This window comes from Carcharodon carcharias, chromosome 10 (genome assembly GCF_017639515.1).
Source record: "Carcharodon carcharias isolate sCarCar2 chromosome 10, sCarCar2.pri, whole genome shotgun sequence".
NCBI classification, from domain to species: domain Eukaryota; kingdom Metazoa; phylum Chordata; class Chondrichthyes; order Lamniformes; family Lamnidae; genus Carcharodon; species Carcharodon carcharias.
The window spans coordinates 112,990,407-113,013,524 of record NC_054476.1 but is presented as its reverse complement, the minus strand read 5'-3'; the positions used below and the strand labels follow the sequence as shown (position 1 = coordinate 113,013,524).

General features: G+C 39.5%; 1 protein-coding gene across 3 annotated transcripts in view; it reads left to right on the top strand.

The window, feature by feature from the left end:
- The window catches only part of zzef1 (zinc finger, ZZ-type with EF hand domain 1), a 285,136-nt gene that overhangs the window by 17,889 nt on the left and 244,129 nt on the right, over positions 1-23,118 (top strand). For all 3 annotated transcript variants that reach the window (XM_041196874.1, XM_041196875.1, XM_041196876.1), the window contains exons 2-4: positions 2,273-2,417; positions 5,183-5,377; positions 17,492-17,675. In XM_041196874.1, coding sequence (XP_041052808.1) covers positions 2,273-2,417; positions 5,183-5,377; positions 17,492-17,675 — 524 coding nt within the window. The remainder of the gene's footprint in view (positions 1-2,272; positions 2,418-5,182; positions 5,378-17,491; positions 17,676-23,118) is intronic.

Below are 23,118 nucleotides of genomic sequence, written 5' to 3'. Positions count from 1 at the left end.
AGACAACTTCGTGAGGGTCTTGTGGCAGACTTTGCCTTTCCGGAATTGGCATGTTCAATCGTCAGAAAAAGTGCAGCAGATGATTACATCTGACCTCTCCAAATTCTGAGACCACGTTCCCATCATATCTCACAGATGGAAGGATGCCAAACAAATATTAGTTATTGAATAGAGACACTCATTGAATGAGTTCCTGACTGGAGCCAGTGCAGGATAATTGAAATGGTGATCTCCCTCCTCCCAAATTGTAGAAATTGATCTTTGAGTTTAGACCAGACTTGCGCAAAGCAAGTGAGTGATCTGATAAGTTTACTTAAGTAGAATTGCATATAATGTACAGCACAAAAACAGACCATTTGTCTGAAATGGTCCATGTTTATGCTCTACACAAGCCTCCTCCCATCCTGTCTCTTCTCACCCTATCAGCATAACCTATTCCCCTGTCCATGTATACATCTAACACCCTGTTAAATGCATGTGTATTATTCTCAGCTACTACTTGTGGTTGCGAGTTTCACAGTTTTTCCTGAATTCCCTATTGTCTTTATTTGTGACTAATTGTTTATTTTTGTATAATATATCTTACCTATTCAGAATTTGTGTCACATTTTATTTTTGCCAACCTCTCAAGCATTGTTTGCACTAAATTTATAATTGGCTGGGGGTCATCATGGTATTGAGTATAAAACAGTAGTGCCACACTCTTAAACCCTTCTGTCGAAGGGTCATGAGGACTCGAAACGTCAACTCTTTTCTTCTCCGCCGATGCTGCCAGACCTGCTGAGTTTTTCCAGGTAATTCTGTTTTTGTTTTGGATTTCCAGCATCCGCAGTTTTTTTGTTTTTATCTCTTAAACTGGTATATTGTGGCTATAACTGTACAGCATGCCTGCTTTTAATGAAGCACCACACAAAGTGTGGAGTGCCCTCAGCAATACCAGGGCGAATGACTGCATGCACTCTGTATGCTTTTGATTGTACACTTGATGTGTTAGAGTTAATATACAATTAGAAATGTCTAACAGCATGACTTGTTATAAACCTGTGAGTTACACCACTTTAAGGTAGGGGATTAGTTCTGAAGTGTTAAGTGATTTGTCTCTTTCCAGTAAAAACCGTCAGTTAGAGTTTTGTAGATCAGATGATCACCTAAAAGGTAGTTTATTTTCACTGCACGCAAGTTATTTATTTTCAGGTATCACATCTCGCTCTATCCCACTTTTTTAAAAAGCCTCTTGGAGGAGGAGAGAAAGGGAAACCTAAGAACATAGGAATTGCTGGATAATAAAAAGACCAAGGTCCATTGAGTTTGCCTTCTACATTCCTGGGAGTCACATGATGCAACAATAATGGAGCTGTTGACTAATCGTTGTAATCAATCCCTAATAGTTATTTACAATGGGCCCAGGCATGACTTGACCGAAACTCCAGTGGTTGAGAGCTTTGAGAATAGTAAGTCACCTGTGTTTCTTTCAAACAATGAAGAAAATCAATGAAACTGCCACTATTTATTTTAATTATGATTATCTGTCCATCTGATGCATCTATTGCTTTAAGAAAGCTTGTGAGATCTTAAAGATGGAGTACAAGGTTGAAAATTATTTTCAAAATTGGATTTTAATTAAACAAAGAATTTGCATTTAGGTAGCAAGTCTCCACAATCTCAGGAGGTACTAAAGTAATATATAACCAGTGAAGTGCCTCCGAAGTGCAGTCACTGTTATAATGTAGGAAATTTGGCGGCCGATTATTGCACAGCAAGGAAATACGTGATCAAATGATTTATTAATTAGTTGAGGGAAAATTAATGGCCTGGACATGAGAATAGTGCTGTGATATCTTTCCCATCTACCTGAGAAAGATTTTGATTTAGTGTTTCATCTGAAAGACAGCACTTCTGACAGTGCTGCACTTCTCAGTACTGCACTGGAGTATCAGTTTAGATTCTGTGCTGAAGTGTCTGGGGTGGGATTTGGACCCATGATTTTCTGACTCGGTCGAGAGTGATACCACTGAGCCAAGACTGACACCTCAGTTATTTGATTTCTGCTTTTCTGTGCCTGCGCATTTGATTCTAGTGTTAAACTGAAGGGTATTCTTTGAAGCAATACTGATTTTAAGCTGAAAAAACAAACTTGGATATACAGTGAACACAGTTGAGAAAATTTGTAACCCAGTCGTATTAGTAGTTGCCACTTTTAAATATTACTTCAGTCAGTTTCTTCAGCTTAAAGAATGTGCTTGCTGTATCACTATCAATTGTTTTCCTGTAGGCATTCGCTCAGTTTGATGCAGAGGGAGATGGCATAGTTGCTGTGGAGAACATGCTGGAGTCATTGAAAACTTCTGGCGGTGCCAATCTGCAGGGAGAATTGAGTCATGTGATTCGACAACTACAGGGGTGCTCCCTAACTCCAGGTAGAGATATTGATTACTGAATTCCAATAATTACAAGCTGCTATGTAACTTGCATCTTTTACTTTGAAGGCAAACGTAAAATATCTGATCAACATTTCTGCCATTTTGTGATTGTTTCTCCTGTCTCTGCCTCTAAAAGACCAATGTTTGCTTTAGCTACTCTCCTTTTTATATACTTGTAAAAACTCTTACAATATTATTGACTAGGTGACTGTCATTCTATTATTTCCTGATCAAGTTTTGGTTGCCCTTTGCTGGTTTCTAAAACACACTCAATCGTTAGACTTACTACTTATTCTTTGCAGCATTATAAGCCTCTTCTTTCAATCTAATATTATCCTTATTTCCCTTCTGAGCCATGGATGAATGTTTTTGCTGAGTTTTTGCTCTTTAATGGAATGTAGTTTTGTTGAACATTTTAAATTGTTCTTGAAATGTTTCCCATTGTTTACTTATGGTCATATATTTTAGTCAATTTACACAATTAACCTTAGCCAGCTCTCCGCTCATAGCTGTGTAATTAGCTTTAAGTTTAAGATTCTTGTTTGGGACTGGAGTATGTCACTTTCACACTTAATTTAGAATTTAATTGTGTTATGAGCACATTTTTCCCAGTGGATCTTTTACTATGACATACTAATTAAACCTGCCTCATTGCACAATACTAGTTCTAAAATAGCTTTATCCCCATTTGTTTCCACAATATATTGTTCCAGGAAACTGTTGTGAAAGCATTCTACAAACTCATCTCCCAGACTGCCTTTGCCGGTTTGATTTGTTCAGTGTAGATGAAGATTCAAGTTCTGACGGTTATTACATTGCCTTTGTATTTCTTGCTTAATGCTGATATGTAAGAGCTTTTAGCAGGCCTATAAACTTCTCCTACCTACATTTCTGATCCTTCTTATTCCTAACCCCCATACTGATTCTACTTCCTGATCTTCCGAACTGAGTTTCTTTCTCACTAATGTACTTATGCCATCATTTACTATTACTCCTCCTCTTCCATTCAGACTGTCTTTTAGTAACTCTCCTGTGTCCTGCAGTCTTATCTTCATATCTATGCTGGTCTTTTTAGTTTTTACGTTTCCTTCCTACTTGCTGAGGAATTGGTCCATGAATGCTGGCAGGCTGTTTTGTGCAGGCATCGTAGCCAAACATGGTTGCTTCCAAAGGCAAGTACTTGCCATTAAAGGTCACTGGAATGTTGGAACCCTAGCTGGTTTTGTTTTCCCCCAGCGCAGTGATGCTGAGACCTAATGCCTTGGCTAGGTTTCACAACCCTAGTACAGACTTGGAACTCTGGTTGGGGTTGAGATGAACGTGTAATTCATTCCATTGATTTTTTTTCAAAAAATCTGTTTGTGCCTGAGGGCTTATCTTTCATTGATATCCTTGGTTGTGCCATTATGGAATATCTTTTCTCATTTTCTTCTTGGCGCAGGCAAAATGATTCTATATGCTAGTTTAGCTGCCACATTATCTTTAGTTGGGCCCTGGAGAATTTAAATTCTATTTAGACAATCTATTTACCAAGTTTCAGCTCCTTGTAGAATACCTTCTTGGTGGCCTAGCATCAGGCATTCAGACTAAGTGACCAGCCTATTTTGGCTCTGCCTTTACTATTGTCACCCTTTACTACGGGGGGAGATGGTGGCATGGTGGTAATGCCACTGTACTAATAATCCAGAGGCCCAGGCTAATGTTCAAATCTAATCATGCCAACTGGTGGAATTTAAATTCAATAAATAAATCTGGAATTAAAGCTCGACTCAATAATGGTGACCGTGACCATGAAACTATCATTGATTGTTGTAAAAACCCATCTGGTTCACTAATGTCTTTTAGGGAAGGAAACCTGCCATCCTTACTTGACCTGGCCTACTGTAGCTCCAGACTCCACAGCAATGTGGTTGACTCTTCACTGCTCTCTGAAATGGCCTAGCAAGCCACTAGGTTCAAGGACAGTTAGTGATGGGCAACAAATGCTGGCTTTGCCAGTGACGCCCACATCCCATGAAAGAATAAATGTTAAAACAAATCCCCTGTGCCTGGCATATTTGCCTTTCTGAGGACTTCAGTACCTTGTGCCGCTATTAAATTTTTATGACCTTTGAGATAACCTAGTGGAGGGGATTGATTTGTTTGATATACTAAATGGTTCAGCCATTGCTCACGTACAGCAAGGATGTTATATTATTCATTCTATGTCCGCTTTTCAGTAAATAATGTTTATTCTGCCCTGTCTGATGTGTAGATTCCATTAACTGACACTGCTGTTCAGTCAAAATTATTATGACATTTATAAAAGAAAATGTAAAACATTGGGTCTGTTTCACTACGTTTAATGGAACTGTTATTTGCAAATACTAGCTGAAGACTGACATCTGCTTTGAATGACAGGAGTCAGCCAGGTGAAACACATGTCTACTATTTGTGCCTACCTACTCAGTGGTTTATAATTGTTGGTTACATTTTCAGCATGAAGAACAACTGACTGGAAAGCTGGTTACTTAATATTAGAAACAATCAATAGGTTAAAAAATTTCTTAGCTGATCGAATTACGTGCTTTCAAACTTCTTTTGGGGAAAAAAAAATTCCTGTAGTTGCTTGATCTAACCAACTTTGTTCCCAAGTTATACTGTGTGCTTGGCGATGATGGGAAGTTGTTTGTGGCTTCACAAATTGCACGGTGTAACTGATTTTCATGAATTACGTGTGGCTGCTTTAGTTTGTATTTATTTTTCTTATTTTCGTCTTCTAGGGTTTGTTGACATCTTTTCAAAAAATGAGGAGCGCATGGGTGTTCATGCTGCAAAAATCTTGCGTTTCCTCCACAGGAACCGAATTCCAAGTAATGCAATTCCATTTCCCACGATGGACAGTTACAATAATATATGTGCCATGCGTTCCTCCGTTTTGAAGGATTGCCTAAAGCAGCTGTTGGAGAAAAAAAATGGTAAGGTGCTATGCCTTTATGTGGCATAATGCAGTATCGATGGCACTAATGAGGTTTCTTTAAAATGTTATTAAACTGAACAACCATGGATTTGAGAAGAATAAGGATATTGGATATTATTTTTTATGAAGCTGCATGTGAGGATAAGACAGGTGGTTTGGTTTAAGCATTAGTATTGTTTTCCCCACATTGCTCCCCTTTTCTTTCGAAGATGCTCGGGGTCTCACTGGAAGCCCATTGCTTTTTATAAATGGCAGTAAAGCTAACTGAACATAGTGTAGGTATTGAATTCTTTTTTACACAGGGTGCCTGGGACAAGTCAGTCAGTGTCACTGAAGGGAGAGCACCAAGTAACTTGCTCAACAACCTGGGAATTATTCAGTCCCTAGAAACCACCTTAAATCATTCTGTTGATACAAGAAACTTCAGTTTTGGAGTAACTATGAGAATTCTTGGAGCTGCCCATTTTCTGCTGTCGATAGAGGTAACTAATGGGCAGCAGATACCAGGGAAGGTTGTACTGCTTGAGTTGGGTGACGTTTGTTAGGGAAGCTAAATTTCTACACAACTTGTTGAAGTTGGCTTTTGTAAAAGTTGCTTATTGCTGTTTTGAATGGAAGAAAATGGTTCTGCAACTTTGACTTGGCAGATGATATGAACATATGAGTTAGGAGCAGGAGTAGGCCACTGGGCCCTTTGAGCCTGCTCCACCTTTCAATAAGATCATGGCTGATCTGTTTGTAACCTCCCGCCTATCCCTGACACCTTTCACTCCCTTGTTTATCAATCTATCTACCTCTGCCTTGAAAACATTCAAACACTCTTGCTTCCACTGCCTTTTGAGGAAGGGAGTTCCAAAGACTCACTAGCCTCTAAGAGAAAAAAATTCTTCTCAACTCTGTCTTAAATGAGTGACCCCTTATTTTTAAACAGTGACACCTAGTTCTCAATTTTCCCACAAGAGGAAACATCCTCTCCACATCCACCTTGTTAAGACTTCTCAAGATCTTATCCGTTTCAGTCAAGTTGCCTCTTCTGAACTCCAGCAGATACAAACCTAGCCTGTCCAATCTTTCCTCATAAGACAACCCACCCATTCTTGGTGTTAGTTTAGCAAACCTTCTCTGAATTGCTTCTAATGCATTTCCTTAAATGAGGAGACCAATACTGTACATAGTGCTGCAGATGTGGTCTGACCAATATCCTGCTTAACAGAAGCATAACTTTGCTACTTTTATATTCAATTCCCTTCGCAATAAATGATTGCATTTTATTAGCTTTCATAATTACTTGCTGTACCTGCATTCTAGTCTTTTGCAGTTCATGCACTAGGAAGATCCCTCTGCTTCTCGGAGCTCTGCAATCTCTCACCATTTAGATAATATGCTTCTCTTTTATTCTTCCTGCCAAAATGGACAATTTCACATTTTCCACATTATGCTCCATTTACCAGACCTTTGTCCAGCTGCTTAACCTATCTATGTCCAGTTCACAACTTACTTTCCTACCTATCTGTGTATCATCAGCAATTTTAGCAACCAGACCTCCTGTCATTTCATCCAAGTCATTTATGTAAAATTGAGGCCCCAGCACTGATCAGTGTGGCACACCACTCATTACATCCCGCCAACCAGAAAAAGACCCATTTATGGCTATCCTCTGTCTCCTGTTAGCTAGCCAATCTTCTATCCATGCCAATATGTTACCCTCTGCACCATGAGCTTTTATTTTCTGCAACAATCTTTGATGTGGCACCTTATAAAATGCCTCCTGGAAATCTGAGTACAGTACATCCATCGGTTCTCCTTTATCCACAGCACATGTGACTCCAAAGAACGCCAGTAAATTGGTTAAACATGATTTCCCTTTCACAAAACTATGTTGACTTTGCCTGATTGCCTTTCATTTTTCTAAGTGCTTGCTATAACATCTTAACAGCTTCCAACATTTTCCCTATGACAGATGATAATCTAACTGGCCTGTAGTTTCTCACTTTCTGTCTTCCTTTTTCAATAAAGGATTTGCGTTTGCTATTTTCCAATCTAATGGTACCTTCCCCGATTCCAGGGAATATTGGAAAATTAAAACCAACGCATAGACTATTTCACTCGCCTCTTCCTTTAAGACCCGAGGATGAAGTCCATCAGGATCCGGGGATGTGTCAACCCGCAGCCCTGACAATTTGCTAAGCACCACTTCCCTGGTTATTGTAATGTTCTGAGTTCCTCCCTCCTTTCCAATTCCTGAATTATAGCTATTTCTGGGATGTTACCTGTACCCTCTGTAGTGAAGACTGATGCAAAATACCTGTTCAGTTCATTTTCCATCTCTTTATTTTCCATTATTAATTTCTCAGACTCACTTTCTATAGGACCAACTCTCACTTTGTTAACTCTTTTTCTTATTTAAGTTTCTTTAGAAACTCTTATTATCTCTTTATATTTCTAGCTAGCTTTCTCTCACATTCTTAATTTTTCCCTCCTAATTAATCTTTTTGTCACTCTTTGCTGTTCTTTATATTCTGTCCAATCTTCTGACCTGCCACCTGAGTTTACATAATTATGTGCTTTTTCATTAGTTTGGTACTGTCTTTAACTTTTTTAGTTAACCATGGATGTGGGTCCTCGCCTTGAAATTTTTCTTCCTTGCTGGAGCATATTTATTCCCTGTGTTCTAAAATATCCATTTAAATATCTGCTACTGCATTTCTTTCGACCTATCCCTTAATCTCATTTGCCAGTTCACTCTGCTTTTATTCCCACATAATTGCCCTTATTTAAGTTTAAAATACCGGTCTTAGATCCACTCTTCTTTCCCTTAGACTGAATGTAAAATTCAATCACATTATGACCGCTGCTACCCACGGGTGCTTTACTCTGATGTTATCAATTAATCCCATCTTGTTGCACAATACCAGGTCTATTGGCTCCAGAACATGCTATTCTAAGAAACTATCCCAAAATATTCTATGGACTCCTCATCTAGGCTACCTTTGCCCACCTGATTTTTCCAGTCTACATGTTGATTATTGCTGTACCTTTCTGACAAGCTCCCATTATCTCTTCCTATATACTCTGTCCTACCATGTAGTTACAATTAGGGGGCCTGTATACTCCCACAAGTAACTTCTTGCCTTTATCATTTCTCATCTCAACCCAGGGAGATCAGTTACCAGGGGGCACAAATGTAAGGTGATTGGTGGAAGGATTAGAGGGAATATGAGGACAAGCTTCTTCACCCAGAGGGTGATGGGTGCTTGGAATTCACTGCCTGGTTTGGTGGTGGAGGCAGAAACCCTCAACTCATTTAAAAGGTACCTGGATCTGCACCTAAAATGCTGTAACCTGCAAGGTAGCCTTTTCTTTATTATCTAGTCAATTTTGTGTGTATGTACACGCATTAAATACTCATTGGAGCTCAGTTAGCAGTGAGTAGGTTAACATAATGTATAAAAGCAAGCTGCATGCTTTGCAGCTGTAGCTAAAACGTACTGATGCAGCAAAAATCTTTTCTCCCCAAAAGCTCGATTTTCATCCAATGACCGTGTACTTGATGTCACACTAAGTGCTTTGTATAATCAATAACCAGGTGCTGGAAGGTGGGATTAAAATGGGCAGCTAATGTTTTACATTTTTTTTCTGTTCGGCCAGCACAAACACGATGTAACCTTTCTATGGTTCTAACCACACCACTTCTACATCCTGGTTTCCTGAACTTAGGTCACCCCTCACTAATGTGCTAATACTATCATTAATTAGCAGAGCCACCCCTCCATCTTTACCTAGCTTCCTCTCCTTCCTAAAAGTCACGTACCCATCAATATTCAGGTCCTAATCTATGCCATCCTGCAGCCATGTCTCTGTAGTGGCTATCAGATTGTACTTATTTCCTTATATTTGTCCTATTGGTTCATTTGCTTTGTTTCAAATGCTACATGCATTCAGATTTAGAGCCTTTAATTTTGCCCTTTTATTATTTTTGTAACCACTAGCCTTGACTGCTGTTTTACTCTTGGATTTGTATTCGCTATTCCTTCCTGTCATGTTCTGTTTATCTTTTCCAAATTAATAACTTTCTTGTTTATACTCTTGATGAATAAGATGAACTTGGAAATGTTTATAATTGTGATTGTTCCATATAATATATTAAGCTAAGAGGTGTCTGCTGACAGCATTTTGGCAGTGATCAGTGACTGGTCTCTGGAAAAGATTTTGTTTCTCCCTGTGTAGAGGTAATGAATGGTGCAGAGAGCCAGAAGTTAGTATAAAGAACTTATCTTTTTATTTCTGTTGGACTGTGGATTAAAATTACAATGGCTGTAGTTTGAAAGACATGTCTACTGGAACAATCTGAGGGATATATACAATGTTGCTGTTATAGAACAGTGTGTGCCACGAAAGACAGGATGGTGTTGAGGAGGACTGTGGTCCTAATGGTGAATTGTCTGGTGACAACATTTTAATTGGCTCCTGACCAGGTGACCAGGGTTTGTGTGAGCGCAGTGCAACAGAATAGCTCCTAGCTGAAAGGAAAAAGATCTAAAAAATCTCTCTCCTGTGTGTGTAAGATTCCAGTAATTCTACAATAATAGCTAGCTGACTTTTTCTCCTCATACCTCTATAACCTGCTCTCTCTCTGAAAACCCCTGTCAAGAGGAAAAGGGAAATTTACCATTAGAGACATTGAAAGGCAAGTGCTCAACCAGTGAATTAAAAACTGAAAGTGCTGGAAGACCACCTCATGTCATCAACAAAGAATTGAAAGGAATTTGGAAGACATCGATCATAATCAACCCATCGAATCTTATACTCCGGAATTGGTGCTATTGAACTGTTTTATCCCACCTGTAAAATCCATATTTTTATGTGTCTAATGTGTCTTATATGTGTGTGTATAGGGATTTATGGAGAGGTAGAGTTTAGGTTATAGAGTTGGAAATTAGCAGTTCATATTTCTTTCTTTTGTCACTGGCTAAAGACAATTTGTTCAATAAACAGTTATTTACTTATTAAGTTTACAAACTTGGTGCTTGTATTTTGTTAACCTAAATTAAACAGTTAGGTGGATTGATCAAACTTTTTACATTTGTCGTCGCTTGGGGAGCGCACTATCCCAGTGAGCCCTTGACATTAATGTTTTATGAATTCACTAAGTTATTTAAGGGCTTTTTTCCTTCAAACGTTGTGTCCATCAGCATATGGGTTGAACTTTAGTAGACACCTCGGAGTTGTAATTTAGGGCAGTCATCCCACTCGAAGAGCTTATGGAAAGTAGTAAACTGTCATTAATTGCTTGATATCTGGTCTGCAAAGCACTGTTTTTGACTTGCCTGTTATTTGGGCATCGAACATCTTGGATCAAGAAGTTTTTAATGGTGGCATAGACAAATCTGAGATAATGAGATCATTTTCTATTTGTACTAATTTGTTGCATGGACAGACATCCTCACCTGTTTTTATTGCCTGAGCAATCACCCTTTTTTCAAAATAATTCCAACGTTCTGAGTCATTTTGTGTTTCCCACATTGAAAGTCCGAATAACCTCCCTATGACATTGCGTGGGGCGAGTGCTTGTGCGTTGTATGTAGTGAAGGACAAAAAAAAATTGGGAATTTATACAGAGAAGAGAATGAAAGGACAGGCAAGGGAAAAGGGGATTATAAGTAATGTGAGCACACATGTGCATAAGGTGTATGTGTGTCTGAGTCTGACTGGTGAGCGAGGCCAGTGGAAGAAATCAACTTGCAGGTAAGAGAGCAAGTGAATCCTAGGGCACCGAGACAAAACTTGAACTCTGAAAAGGAAACCTGATGAATGTGGAATATCATTGAGGCGATTTTAGGAATACCTTGTGGTTTTATGGGGGGAAATTGTAACATTTTCATGGGCTTGATCATTCAATAAATGATCATATTTAGCTGGGCCAGAAATTAAAGTGTCGACACAGATCATTTTGGAGGATTAACAAGCTGCCATGTGATTGAAATTGATGCTCTCCAATTCACGTTATGAGCATGCTTAAGCTATTTATCTGAACCCAAGAAAAGTGTGATGTTTGAGTTTTGTCTCTCAAGAGACAGTTAATTTGCCACCATTTTAGCTTAATGTGTGATGTGTTATTTGTGAAATTTAATTATGTTGGTGTGTGTGACAAGATCAGGTAGAACTGTGATTCTCTGTTGCTGAATAGCTTTGAGGTTGTGTAGCCTCATGCATGTTGCATTAGCAGTTGCCAAATTGGCATTGGGTAGTTACGTTTTTATGGAGCATCTGACGTTGGGGAAGATTTGTTAGGGAAGATTTTGCTTTCAATGCCCAATATTTTCACAAATTCAATTTGTTCATTTCAACTTTTAACTAAGTCAATTTAAAATTCATTTGTGGTTGGTGGTTAAAATATAAATAATTAACCCCGTGAGGTATACTTTTAATTCAATAGCCATCAGGGCCAAGAATGGTGTTGAGTTTCTGATGTCTGCAAAAGATATTACAGCTATATTTTGGTTAGTAATTGCTTTATTATGCAACCTATTAAATACAATGGTATCTGGCCTCCTGTACCCCAGAGAAGCTGGATGTACATGAGGGAGAGAGGAATAGAGGTTATACTGATGGGTCTGATGAAGCAGGCTGGGAGGATACTTGTGTAGAGCACACATTCTATGGGCCAGGCTTCGCTGTAGCAGGGCATCGAATGGTGTCTGCCGTTAGTTAGACTTGCTGTTGCACATTTCAGCTCAAAATATTTTTGCTCACCAAGTTGCTGACGTGCAAGCCACTAATGGAGCAGAAAACTAAACAGGGCATTTGGGAGTTGAGTGAATAGAGAAAGCAACTGTGTATCTCCTTAAGCAATTGGGTTGTGACTGAGCAGAAATTGTAAATTGACATGGATGAGTTGGTGCTGAATCAGATACAGAAAGAAAAATAGAGGGAAAGAAATATTGGATAAAGAAAGAGAAAGGAAAAGTAATCCATTTTAAAATTTGACATTTTTAATATCTACAATAATTATTGCTACCTTAAGAAATGAGAATTCTCAGTGCCAGAGAGGTTGTCTGGTATTATTTAACAATTAGCATAAAGGCTACTTGTGATGATGGGTCTTAACTCTTAGTGCCAAGTTTGCTTTGCATATCCTGCACAAATGCAGCAACTACATGGCATTTAACGTTTCTGAATGGTGAGGCAGGCAGCGACAAGCCACGTTTGCAAAGATATCCTTGCTTGAAGCCGCTGTACCATATACACTTAATTGATGGCGAGTGCCATTAGTATTGCCATTGCTTTGACAGCAAAATCTGACCCAATGTCATTCTATTGTTATCCAGATTAGTACAGAATTTCAGGTGACTTTTTGCTTGTGAAACCTACTTTTTGGCACAGGTCCTATTATGTAATTAGGTCAAGAGGGAGTTCAGATAAGTGCCATCCTGCTCTACAGTACTCCATCAGTCAGTAACACTGTGTAGTGGTGTTTATAATATCAGTCTGCACTGATGAAGTTTATACCCTGTTTGAGCTAATATGAACTTCGTAATGTAATGCTAATACTGTAGAAACTAGATGAAGGAAAAGCCCAGCAGGCCAAAATCATTTTTTCAGTTTTTCAGGTTCCTTGTCAGTATCCAAATTGTGGAACTGCTGAAATGTTTAGCACAGGAGGCCTTTTTGGGTTTATCGTGTCTCTGCTCGTTCTTTGTTAGAGTAATTCAAGATTAGTATCATTGTCTAATGTCTCCTCATGGTACTGTACCTTCCTTTACTTCAAATATTTAATCATGTTTTTTTGAAAGACACAATGGCTTTTGCTTGAACCACATACTTTAGCAAAGCGATTCATACTCCCAATAGCCCGATGTATAAAGAAATGTCTTCTAACCTTGCATAATTTCTCTCCTGTTATGACTAAAAGTGGCTAAATGTTTTAATCCAGGCAAAAGTCAAACATCTATAAGCTTCTTGAAAGGATTGTGGAGTAATTTGGTAAACCCTGGTATAAAATTCTGATACCTACTTGCTTGAGACGAAGGAGAATCACTGTTACAGATTTTAGCTTTTTCCTTTTGTCATGAAGGTGCTAACCCAATCTGAGGAATGGTTTTACATATACTACCAGAGCTCTCTCACCCTGCTCATGTCCATTAGTCTTCTAGAAGCTAAGATGGTGATTGTTGGCAGACTGCTATTGGGTGCCCCCATCATATTTCCAACACAAGTTGCAGGATATTGATTGGGAGCTGGGACTCTGATTTATTTCTCCATCTTTTTTCTTTCATCATTCCCACTGAAGTGGCACTGAAGCCAACTGTAATTCCCAGCTGGGATCAGCTATTTTGGGCATTTTCCGGAATCAAATCTGGAAGCACCTGATCTGTAGCAGCAATTTTCAAGCAATGAAATAATCAAAAAATTGAATTGATGCACTAGAGTGACATGAGAGCAATTAGATTCTACATAATACCAGTTAGATTCCTAATTAGATTGCCAATTAGATTCTACAATGTCAGTTAGATTCCATGTGATTCAGAGGACAAAAGAATTTTCTTTGAAATTTAGAGGGCAAGACATCAACGACTTAATCCAGACAGGATAGACCCTAAACATCATTGAATCCAATTAATGTTTATGCTGGATGCACCGATAAATGTAAGGTGTTCCAAAATTTTGTAAGGGACTCATGTACAGATGAACGTAATGAAGGACAGGCACTGTATATAAAAAAAAAAATTGAGTTTTCTAATATAGCTCAAGTTTGCAACAAATTTAGGGGTAGCCTTTATTGAGATCTTTCAATAGCTGAGGCCCACATTATTCGCTGGAAAATGGTGGATAGAATAAAGTTTGAGGGATCTATGGTTGATGTTTTGATTACATAAAAGCTGCCAGTTATATTTTCAAAACATTCATTCTATTAATTTGCCAGTTAATTAAAATTGCTCATTAAATTTATCCATGTTCTTTCCATTGAATCTTATAACCTGATAACTAAGAATATTAGAATAATTTGGGGTGCAGAGCAAATTAAAATCTGCACACTGAAAGAAATGTGGAATGAAAAAGCTCTGATTTTGGATGTCACCAGTAAAAAAAAAACTTGAATTTATGATGTGCTCTGAAGGAGAGTCATGCTGACTCAAAATGTTAAATCTGTTTCTCCACAGATGCTGTCAAACTTGCTGAGTTTTTACAGCATTTTCTGTTTTTATTTCAGATTTCCAGCATTCGCAGTATTTTGCTTTTATTGAATATATATGCCACTGGGAATGAAAGAGCAAGTTTGAGGGACTGAATGGCCTACTTCTGTTCCCATGTCCCTTTTGTGACCTTTGGTCACCCCAAATTGCTTTACATGCAATCAGACACCTTTGAAGTGTTGTAGGGAGTGTGTTTTGGAGTTTCTTTATTTATTTTTAAGAGTCTGTGTTTCAGACTACCACAGTGAATGTTTTTTTCACTAGCTTAGACATCTGTGGAAACAGGGTTCAAAATACACAAGGCGGTGGACGAATTCACTCTCAAAACCTCATGAATAGCCTGTGAAAGATCAAAGATGGGGGCAAAAAATTCAAAATATTTGAAAGAAACGTTGCCTCCATACGCACACTAACACCTGCAGTCTTGAACTCTGAATTTCCGGATACACCAGTTGTCCGGGATTTTTTTCCAGCTGGCCCTGAAATTCTCAGACTTGCCACTTGGGGTGCTGCAACAATCCTGGGCCCACTGCAGGAAAGAAAGTGGCGGATTTAAGATTTGCTTTTTTTCTTCTTGTGCTTTGGTATCCGATCAGTGTGTCCGGTGATGGATTGTCTCTGGAGATCTTTGCACTCTTGCCAGTTTGTGGCGCTACTTCTGCACCTTTATGTATTGTCCCCCTCCCCTCCCTCCCTCCCAAGGCCGGTGCAAGAGTATTAGGCGCCCTCGGCGAATCTTCAGCCTTGCAACCCTCACCGCCCCCCCCCCACACAATTAACTTTTGAAAATGAGTATTGCGCATTAATGTGAATAAAAATTCTGCATTTATATTTGCAGATTTATTTTACATGAAAAAGGAGAATTTTATAATACTGATTGTCCTAAACTTTTCACAAGATATGTACTAGAAAAAATGCGCATTATAATGCGTAATGTGATGTAATACTGTATGTTCTTGCAACAGTTACTCGATTTTATGCGCAGTTTACACAATCAGTAATCATTACAATACAATGGACTAGATTAAATTATGTCCTTTGATATTATTTACTAGTTCACAGTTTTGGAATAATCATGTAGATGTGCAAATTTGTAAAACTGTTGCATAAACAAAACGGGGAATATATGAAGTTTTGGGAATGACTGCATTGTAAATACATGGAAATCTATATATATGTCAATGTATATCAGTAGAAGTTGACCTTTCATTGCCACTACTTGAAGCCTGTGTGTTTACTTATGTAGTTTCATGAATAATTCATTCAGTTTTCTGCCAATCTCCCCCACCAACCCCAAATTTTGCCTCCCTAGGCAAGTGCCTAGTTTACCTAGTGGTTGTACTGGCCCTGCTCCTTCCCTCCCCAAGCCTGTGCTGTTTGTTGATCATGATATTTTCATCTCAGTGAGTTGTTGAACTGCTCCCATTCGCTCTGTTTTGTTGCTGAGTAGGTTACAAAAGATGAAATTAACATCAGCTGTCAATCAAAGTGCTGCTTTCTCCTGTGACAGCATGAGCGGAGAGATTTTAGATATATTTGTGTGTGATTTTCTCCTAGTTCTTTCAGGATTGCCAGGTAGGTACTGACCTGTAAATATGTTTGACCACAGGTGTCTTCTGTCAGAATATAAGAACTAGGAGCAGGAATAGGCAATTCAGCCCCTCGAGCTTGCCCCACCATTCAATACGATCATGGCTGATCTCATTTCGGCCTCAACTCCAATTTCCCGCCCTCTCCCCATAACCTTTCAACCCATCACTAATTAAAAATCCATCTATCTCCCCCTTAAATTTATTCAGCGTCCCAGCATCCACTGCACTGAGGCCTCCTGATCTCTGAATTGGGGCAATGATTTTTTTTGAATGTTGGTACATCAAAGCAGGTGGAGTAAATCTGAAAGCACAGATCTGGCTAAAAGAATCATAGCGAGCGGTTCCGAGTACTCAAGATACTGACTTACAGGTCAGTACTTTCGTGGCAATCCTGGAAAGACTGAGGGAAACTCCTGAACACTAATACATACATATTTAAACTTGTGTAAATAACCCTCTCCGTCTCCATTCTCATTGTCAATGGGAGGGGGAGAAGCTGTGCTTGACTCACAGCTGATGTTAATTTCACCTTCTGTAATCTGCAAGGTCCTGGCAACAAATCAAAGAGAGGGAGAGAGAGCCATCAGCAGCTCACAGCGAAATGAAAATAACACGAGGAACCGACAGCCCAGACTTAGGCAGGGAGGAGGGCAATGCACAAAGATGTGGGGGTGGGGGGGGGCTGCACTGATTATTGTATATGTATGTATGTATGTACGTGTGTTAGTTAAAATGGGGTTGCATTGGTTAGTGAAAATGGAAAAGGAGCCTCCATAAAACAAAAAGTAGTCTTCAATAAAATTTAGCTAGGCAGTCGTTTTCCTCAAAAAGAGCTTTGCAGAAAAAGAAATTATGACCCCTGTATCTGTTATGTGCAGGAATGAGCAATAAACACACTTTAGTTTATTTTAGCTACTGAGTTTTGTTCTCACTCAGTGAAAGCAATCCAATCTATTTTGAAGCCTGTTGATCTAATCAATGATATGAAAGGCAGCCTGGTAGATATTTCCCAAAATAAAGTAACCTACTTGAGCCAGGCCATTCAACTCAAATACAAACATCATTTTGGGTTTGTTCAAATATGTGTTTAGCAACTTTTTAACTTAATAGTTATTTAATTTGATAGCTTGACCGTTGTAACAATTGAATCCAAGTAAGCTGGAAGATAATTTCTGAGCTAAGATTTTTTTTAAAACTCGTACCATAACTGAATTCATGAAGCAAAGCCAGGTTAAACCTTAGACAAAAAGTCATACTAGCTATCTTTTTTTAGTTATGAGTTGTGCCTGCTGTTATAATGTTAATGTATTTCTTAACTCCTTACAGAGCAAACTATTCAGTGTTCCACAGATATAAATGGTGATCAAGAGCTGGACAAATTGAAGATGGTAACCAAATGCTACACCACCATAGAAGCTTCCTCAAACTCGACTGACGTCGACAAGATGACCAATGGAGAAACTGCTTCCTACTGGCAGTCAGATGGGAGTTCATGCTCACACTGGATCAGGTGAGCAGTCCAGTGATAACACAGATATACCTGCTTATAGAAAAGGAAAATTAGCTCCCAGGCCAAATCGAGTTCAATTCACAAAGATTGAAGCTATTTAATCAATTGTACCATTTTTTAGGGGAATGTACAAATAGAATTATACAATCTTGTCAAATATGTAAAACATTTATGTAAAAACAAGTTGATCTATAGCTCTATTTCAAGTTTTTTTTTAAATTCTTTCATGGGATGTGGGCATTGTTGGCAAGGCCAGCATTTGTTGCCCATCCCTAATTGCCCTTGAATGGAGTGGCTTGCTGGGTCATTTCAGAGAGCAGTTAAGAGTCAATCACATTGCTGTGGGCCTGGAGTCACATGTAGGCCAGACCAGGTAAGGATGGCAGATTTCCTTCCCTAAAGGGTAGTAGTGAACCAGATGGGTTTTTACAGCAATCGATAGTTTCATGGTCACCATTACTGAGACTAGTTTTCACTTCTAGATTTAGTTCATTGAATTTAAATTCCAACAGCTGCCATGGTGGGATTTGAACCCATGTCCCCAGAGAATTAACGTGGGTCTCTGAATTACTAGTCCAGTGATACTGCCACCGTCTACAGCCCAAAGTTAAAACATGACTTCTGGATAAAGAGACTTGAGCACAAATTGATAAAAGACGAGCTTAGCATTGATGACACTGTGCACTGAGTTTTTAAAAAAAAAATCATTCACAGGTCATGGACATCACTGGTAAAGCCAACATTAATTTCCCATCCCTAATTGTCCTTGTGAACTTGCTGGTGAGTCACCTTGGATTTAACTGAGTGGCTAGCTAGGCTATTTCAGAAGGCAGCTAAGAATCAACCACATTGCTGAGGATCTGGCATCACTTGGCAAAACCAGGCAGATGGTCCATCTCTAAAGGACTTTAGTGAACTAGATGGACTTTTATAATAATTTGGTACTTTTATAGTCACTATTATTGATACTGGCTTTCTAGGTCCAGATTTACTCAACAACCTTGTATTTGAATTAAAATTCTCCATCTGCCATGAAGTAGGAACAGAAGTAGATCATTTGGCCCATCGAACCTGCTCCACCATTCAGTAAGATCATAGCTGATCTTCTACTTCAACTCCACTTTCTGCCCGCTCCCTATAGAAACATAGAAACTAGGAGCAGGAGTAGGCCATTCAGCCCTTCGAGCCTGCTCCGCCATTCATTATGATCATAGCTGATCATCCAACTCAATAACCTGCTCCCGCTTTCTCCCCATACCCTTTGATCCCTTTCACCCCAAGAGCTATATCTAACTCCTTCTTGAAAACATACAATGTTTTGGTCTCAACTACTTTCTGTGGTAACGAATTCCACAGGCTCACCACTCTCTGGGTGAAGAAATTTCTCCTCATCTCAGTCCTAAATGGTCTGCCCCACATCCTCAGACTGTGACCCCTGGTTCTGGACTCCCCCACCATTGGGAACTTCCTTCCTGCATCTACCCTGTCTAGTCCTGTTAGAATTTTATAGGTTTCTATGAGATCCCCCCTCATTCTTCTGATCTCCAGCGAATATAATCTTAATCTACTCAATCTATCCTCATATGTCAGTCCCGCCATCCCAGGAATCAGTTGGGTAAACTTTCGCTGCACTCCCTCTATAGCAAGAACATCCTTCCTCAGATAAGGAGACCAGAACTGCACACACTATTCCAAGTGTGGTCTCACCAAGGCCCTGTATAGTTGCAGCAAGACATCCCTGTTCCTGAACTCGAATCCTCTGGTTATGAAGGCCAACATACCATTTGCCGCCTTTACCGTCTGCTGCACCTGCATGCTTACCTTCAGTGACTGGTGTACAAGGACACCCAGGTCTCGATGCACATTCCCCTCCCTCAATTTACAGCCATTCAGATAATCTGCCTTCCTGTTTTTGCTACCAAAATGGATAACCTCACATTTATTCACATTATACTGCATTTTCCATGCATTTGCCTACTCAGCTTGTCCAAATGACACTGAAGCATCTCTGCACCCTCCTCACAGCTCACCCTCCCACCCAGCTTTGTCTCATCTGCAAATTTGGAGATATTACATTTAATTCCCTCATCTAAATCATTAATATGTTGTGAATAACTGGGGTCCCAGCACCGATCCCTGCAGTGGCACCCCACTGGTCACTGCCTGCCATTCAGAAAAAGACCAGGTTATTCCTACTCTTTGTTTCCTGTCTGCTGACCAGTTTTCCATCCATCTCAATATACTACCTCCAATCCCATGTGCTTTAATTTTACACACCAATCTCTTACGTGGGACTTTGTCGAAAGCCTTCTGAAAGTCCAAATAAACCACATCCACTGGCTCCCCCTCATCAACTCTACTAGTTACATCCTCGAAAAATTCCAGTAGATTTGTCAAGCATGATTTCCCTTTTATAAATCCATGCTGATTCTGTCCGATTCTGCCACTGTTTTCCACATGCTTAGCTATTAAATCTTTTAAAATGGGCTCTAAAATTTTCCCCACTACCGACTTCAGGCTGACTGGTCTATGATTCCCTGTTTTCTCTCTGCCTCCCTTTTTAAGTAATGGGGTTACATTAGCTACCCTCCGATCTGTAGGAACTGTTCCAGAGTCTATAGAATCTCAGAAGATGACCACCAATGCATCCACTATTTCTAGGGCCACTTCCTTAAGTAATCTGGGATGTAGAATATCAGACCACGGGGATTTATTGACCTTCAATCCCATCGATTTCCCCAACACCGTTTCCCTACTTATACTGATTTCTTTCAGTTTCTCCCTTCACTAAGCCCTGTGTTCCCCAACATTTCTGGTATGTTATTTGTGTCCTCCTTTGTGAAGACAGAACCAAAGTATGTGTTTAGTTGGTCAGCCAATTCTTTGATCCCCATTATAAATTCCCCTGTTTCTGACTGTAAGGGACCTACATTTGTCTTCACCAAACTTTCTGTCTTCACATACCGATAGAAACTTTTACAGTCAGTTTTTATGTTCCCTGCAAGCTTACTCTTGTACTCTATTTTCCCCTTCTTAATCAATCCATTGGTTCTCTTTTGCTGAATTCTAAACTGCTCCCAATCCTCAGGTCTGTTGTTTTTTTCTGGCCAATTTGTATGCTTTTCCCTTGCATCTAATACTATCTCTAATTTCCCTTGTATGCCATGGTTTGGCCACCTTTCCTGTTTTACTTTTGCGCCAGACAGGAATAAACAATTGTTGCAGTTCACCCATGAGCTCTTTGAATGTTTGACATTGCCTATCCACTGTCATCCCTTTAAGTAACGTTTCGCAATCCACCATAACCAACTCGTGCCTCATACCATCGTAGGTTCCTTTATTAAGATTCAGGACCCAAGTCTCAGAATCAACTACGTCACTCTCCATCTTGATGAAGAATTCTACCATATTATGGTCGCTCATCCCTAAGGGGCCTCACACAACTAAATTGCCAATTATTCCTTTCTCATTACACAATACCCAGTTGAGGGTGGCGTGTTCACCCGTTGGTCCCTCAATGTATTGGTCCAGAAAAACATCCCGTATACAATCCAGGAATCCCTCCTCTATGGTATTGTTACTAATTTGATTTGCCCAATCTATATGCATATTAAAGTCACCCATAATTACAGATGTTCCTTTATTACATGTGTCTCTAATTTCCTGTTTAATGCCACTCCCAACATCACCACTACAGTTTGGGGGTCTATATACAACCCCCTATGTCCCTTGCTAACTTTGTGTTCCTTGTATGAGTACACCCAAGCTTTTTAAATATATTCTGCTTTTCTATTACTGCCAGAATTAATAAAATAACCTCACACTTCACCACATTATAATCCATCTGCCACCTTATTGCTCACTCACTTAATCTGTCTATATCTCTTTTGCAGCCTCCTTGTGTCTTCCTCATGGCTTACATTCCCACCAAGCTTTGTATTGTCAGCAAATTTAGATACATTACTCTTGGTAACTTCATCTAAATCATTAATATAGATTGTAAATAGCTGAAGCCCTAGCACTGATCCTTGGGGCACTCCACTAGTTATAGTTTACCAACTTGGAAATACCCCATTTATCTCTATTCACTACTTGTCTGTAAGCCAACCATGGTGAGATTTGAACTCGTGTCTCTGGGTCATTCTTCCAGGTCTCTGAATTACTAATCCAGTAATATAACCACAATGCTTCTTTGCCCCATGATGACATATATAAGAAGATATATAAGGAGCAGAAATGGACCATACGCCTCCTCAAGCCTGCTCCACCATTCAGTACGATCCATGGCTGATCTTCTGTCTCAACTCCACATTGCTGTCCGTGCTCCATAATGCTTGATTTCCAGAGAGACTAGGAATTTGCCAATCACAGACTAAGTATGTCCAACGATGAAGTGTTTACACTCTCTGGAGTAAGAATTCCAAAGATTCACAACCCCTTGAGTGAAGAACTTTTCCCTCATCTCAGTCCTGAATTATCGACCCCTCATCCTGAGACTGTCGCCCCCACCCACCGCGTTTTAGAATTCCCAGCCAGCGGAAACAATCTCTGTGTCTACCTTGTCAAATCCCTTTGGAATCTTGTATGTTTCAATGAGATCACCTCTCAGTCTTGTAGATAATATAGACCAACTTACTCAACCTCTCATCATCCCAGGGACCAACCTAGTAGATCTTTGCTCTACTGCCTCCAATCCTTTCTTAAATATGGAGCCCAAAGTTACACACAGCAGTCCAAGAATGGTATCACAGAAGTCCTGTACAATTGTAGCAAGACTTCCTTATTCTTGTACTCTAATCCCCTTGTAATAAAGGCCAACATGGCATTTGTTGTCTTAATTACTTGCTGTACCTGCTTGCTAACTTTGTGTTCCTTGTATGTGTATACCAAAGTGTCTCTGAACAGCAACGTTTACAAGATTCACGTAGCTTAAAAGAAAAATTCTGCTTTTCTGTTCTTACTTTCGAAGTGAATAACCTCACACTTCCCCACATTATACTCCATCTGCCACCATGTTGCCCACTCGCTTATCCTGTTTATATCTCTTTGCAGCCTCTTTGTGTCCTCCCCACAGCTTACATTCCACCTAGCTTTGTATCGTCAGCAAACTTAGATACATTACTCTCGGCCTCCTCATCTAAATCATTAATAAAGCTTGTAAATTGTTGAAGCCGCAGCTTCGATTCTTGCAGCCCACTGCCAATGGGCATTTTATCCGTACTCTCTGCTTCATCTATTAATCAATCCTCTATCTTTGATAATATAACACCCACAGCTCCAGGAACCCTTATCTTTTGAATTAGTCTTTTGTGTGGCACCTTATCAAATTCTTTTTTGAAAATCCAAGTATGTCATGGCCAGAATGTTATGCTCTACACCTCCTCCTCCACAAGCCGTTTTTAGGCAGGGTTGGGGAATGTGAAATTGTAGAGATAGGATTCCC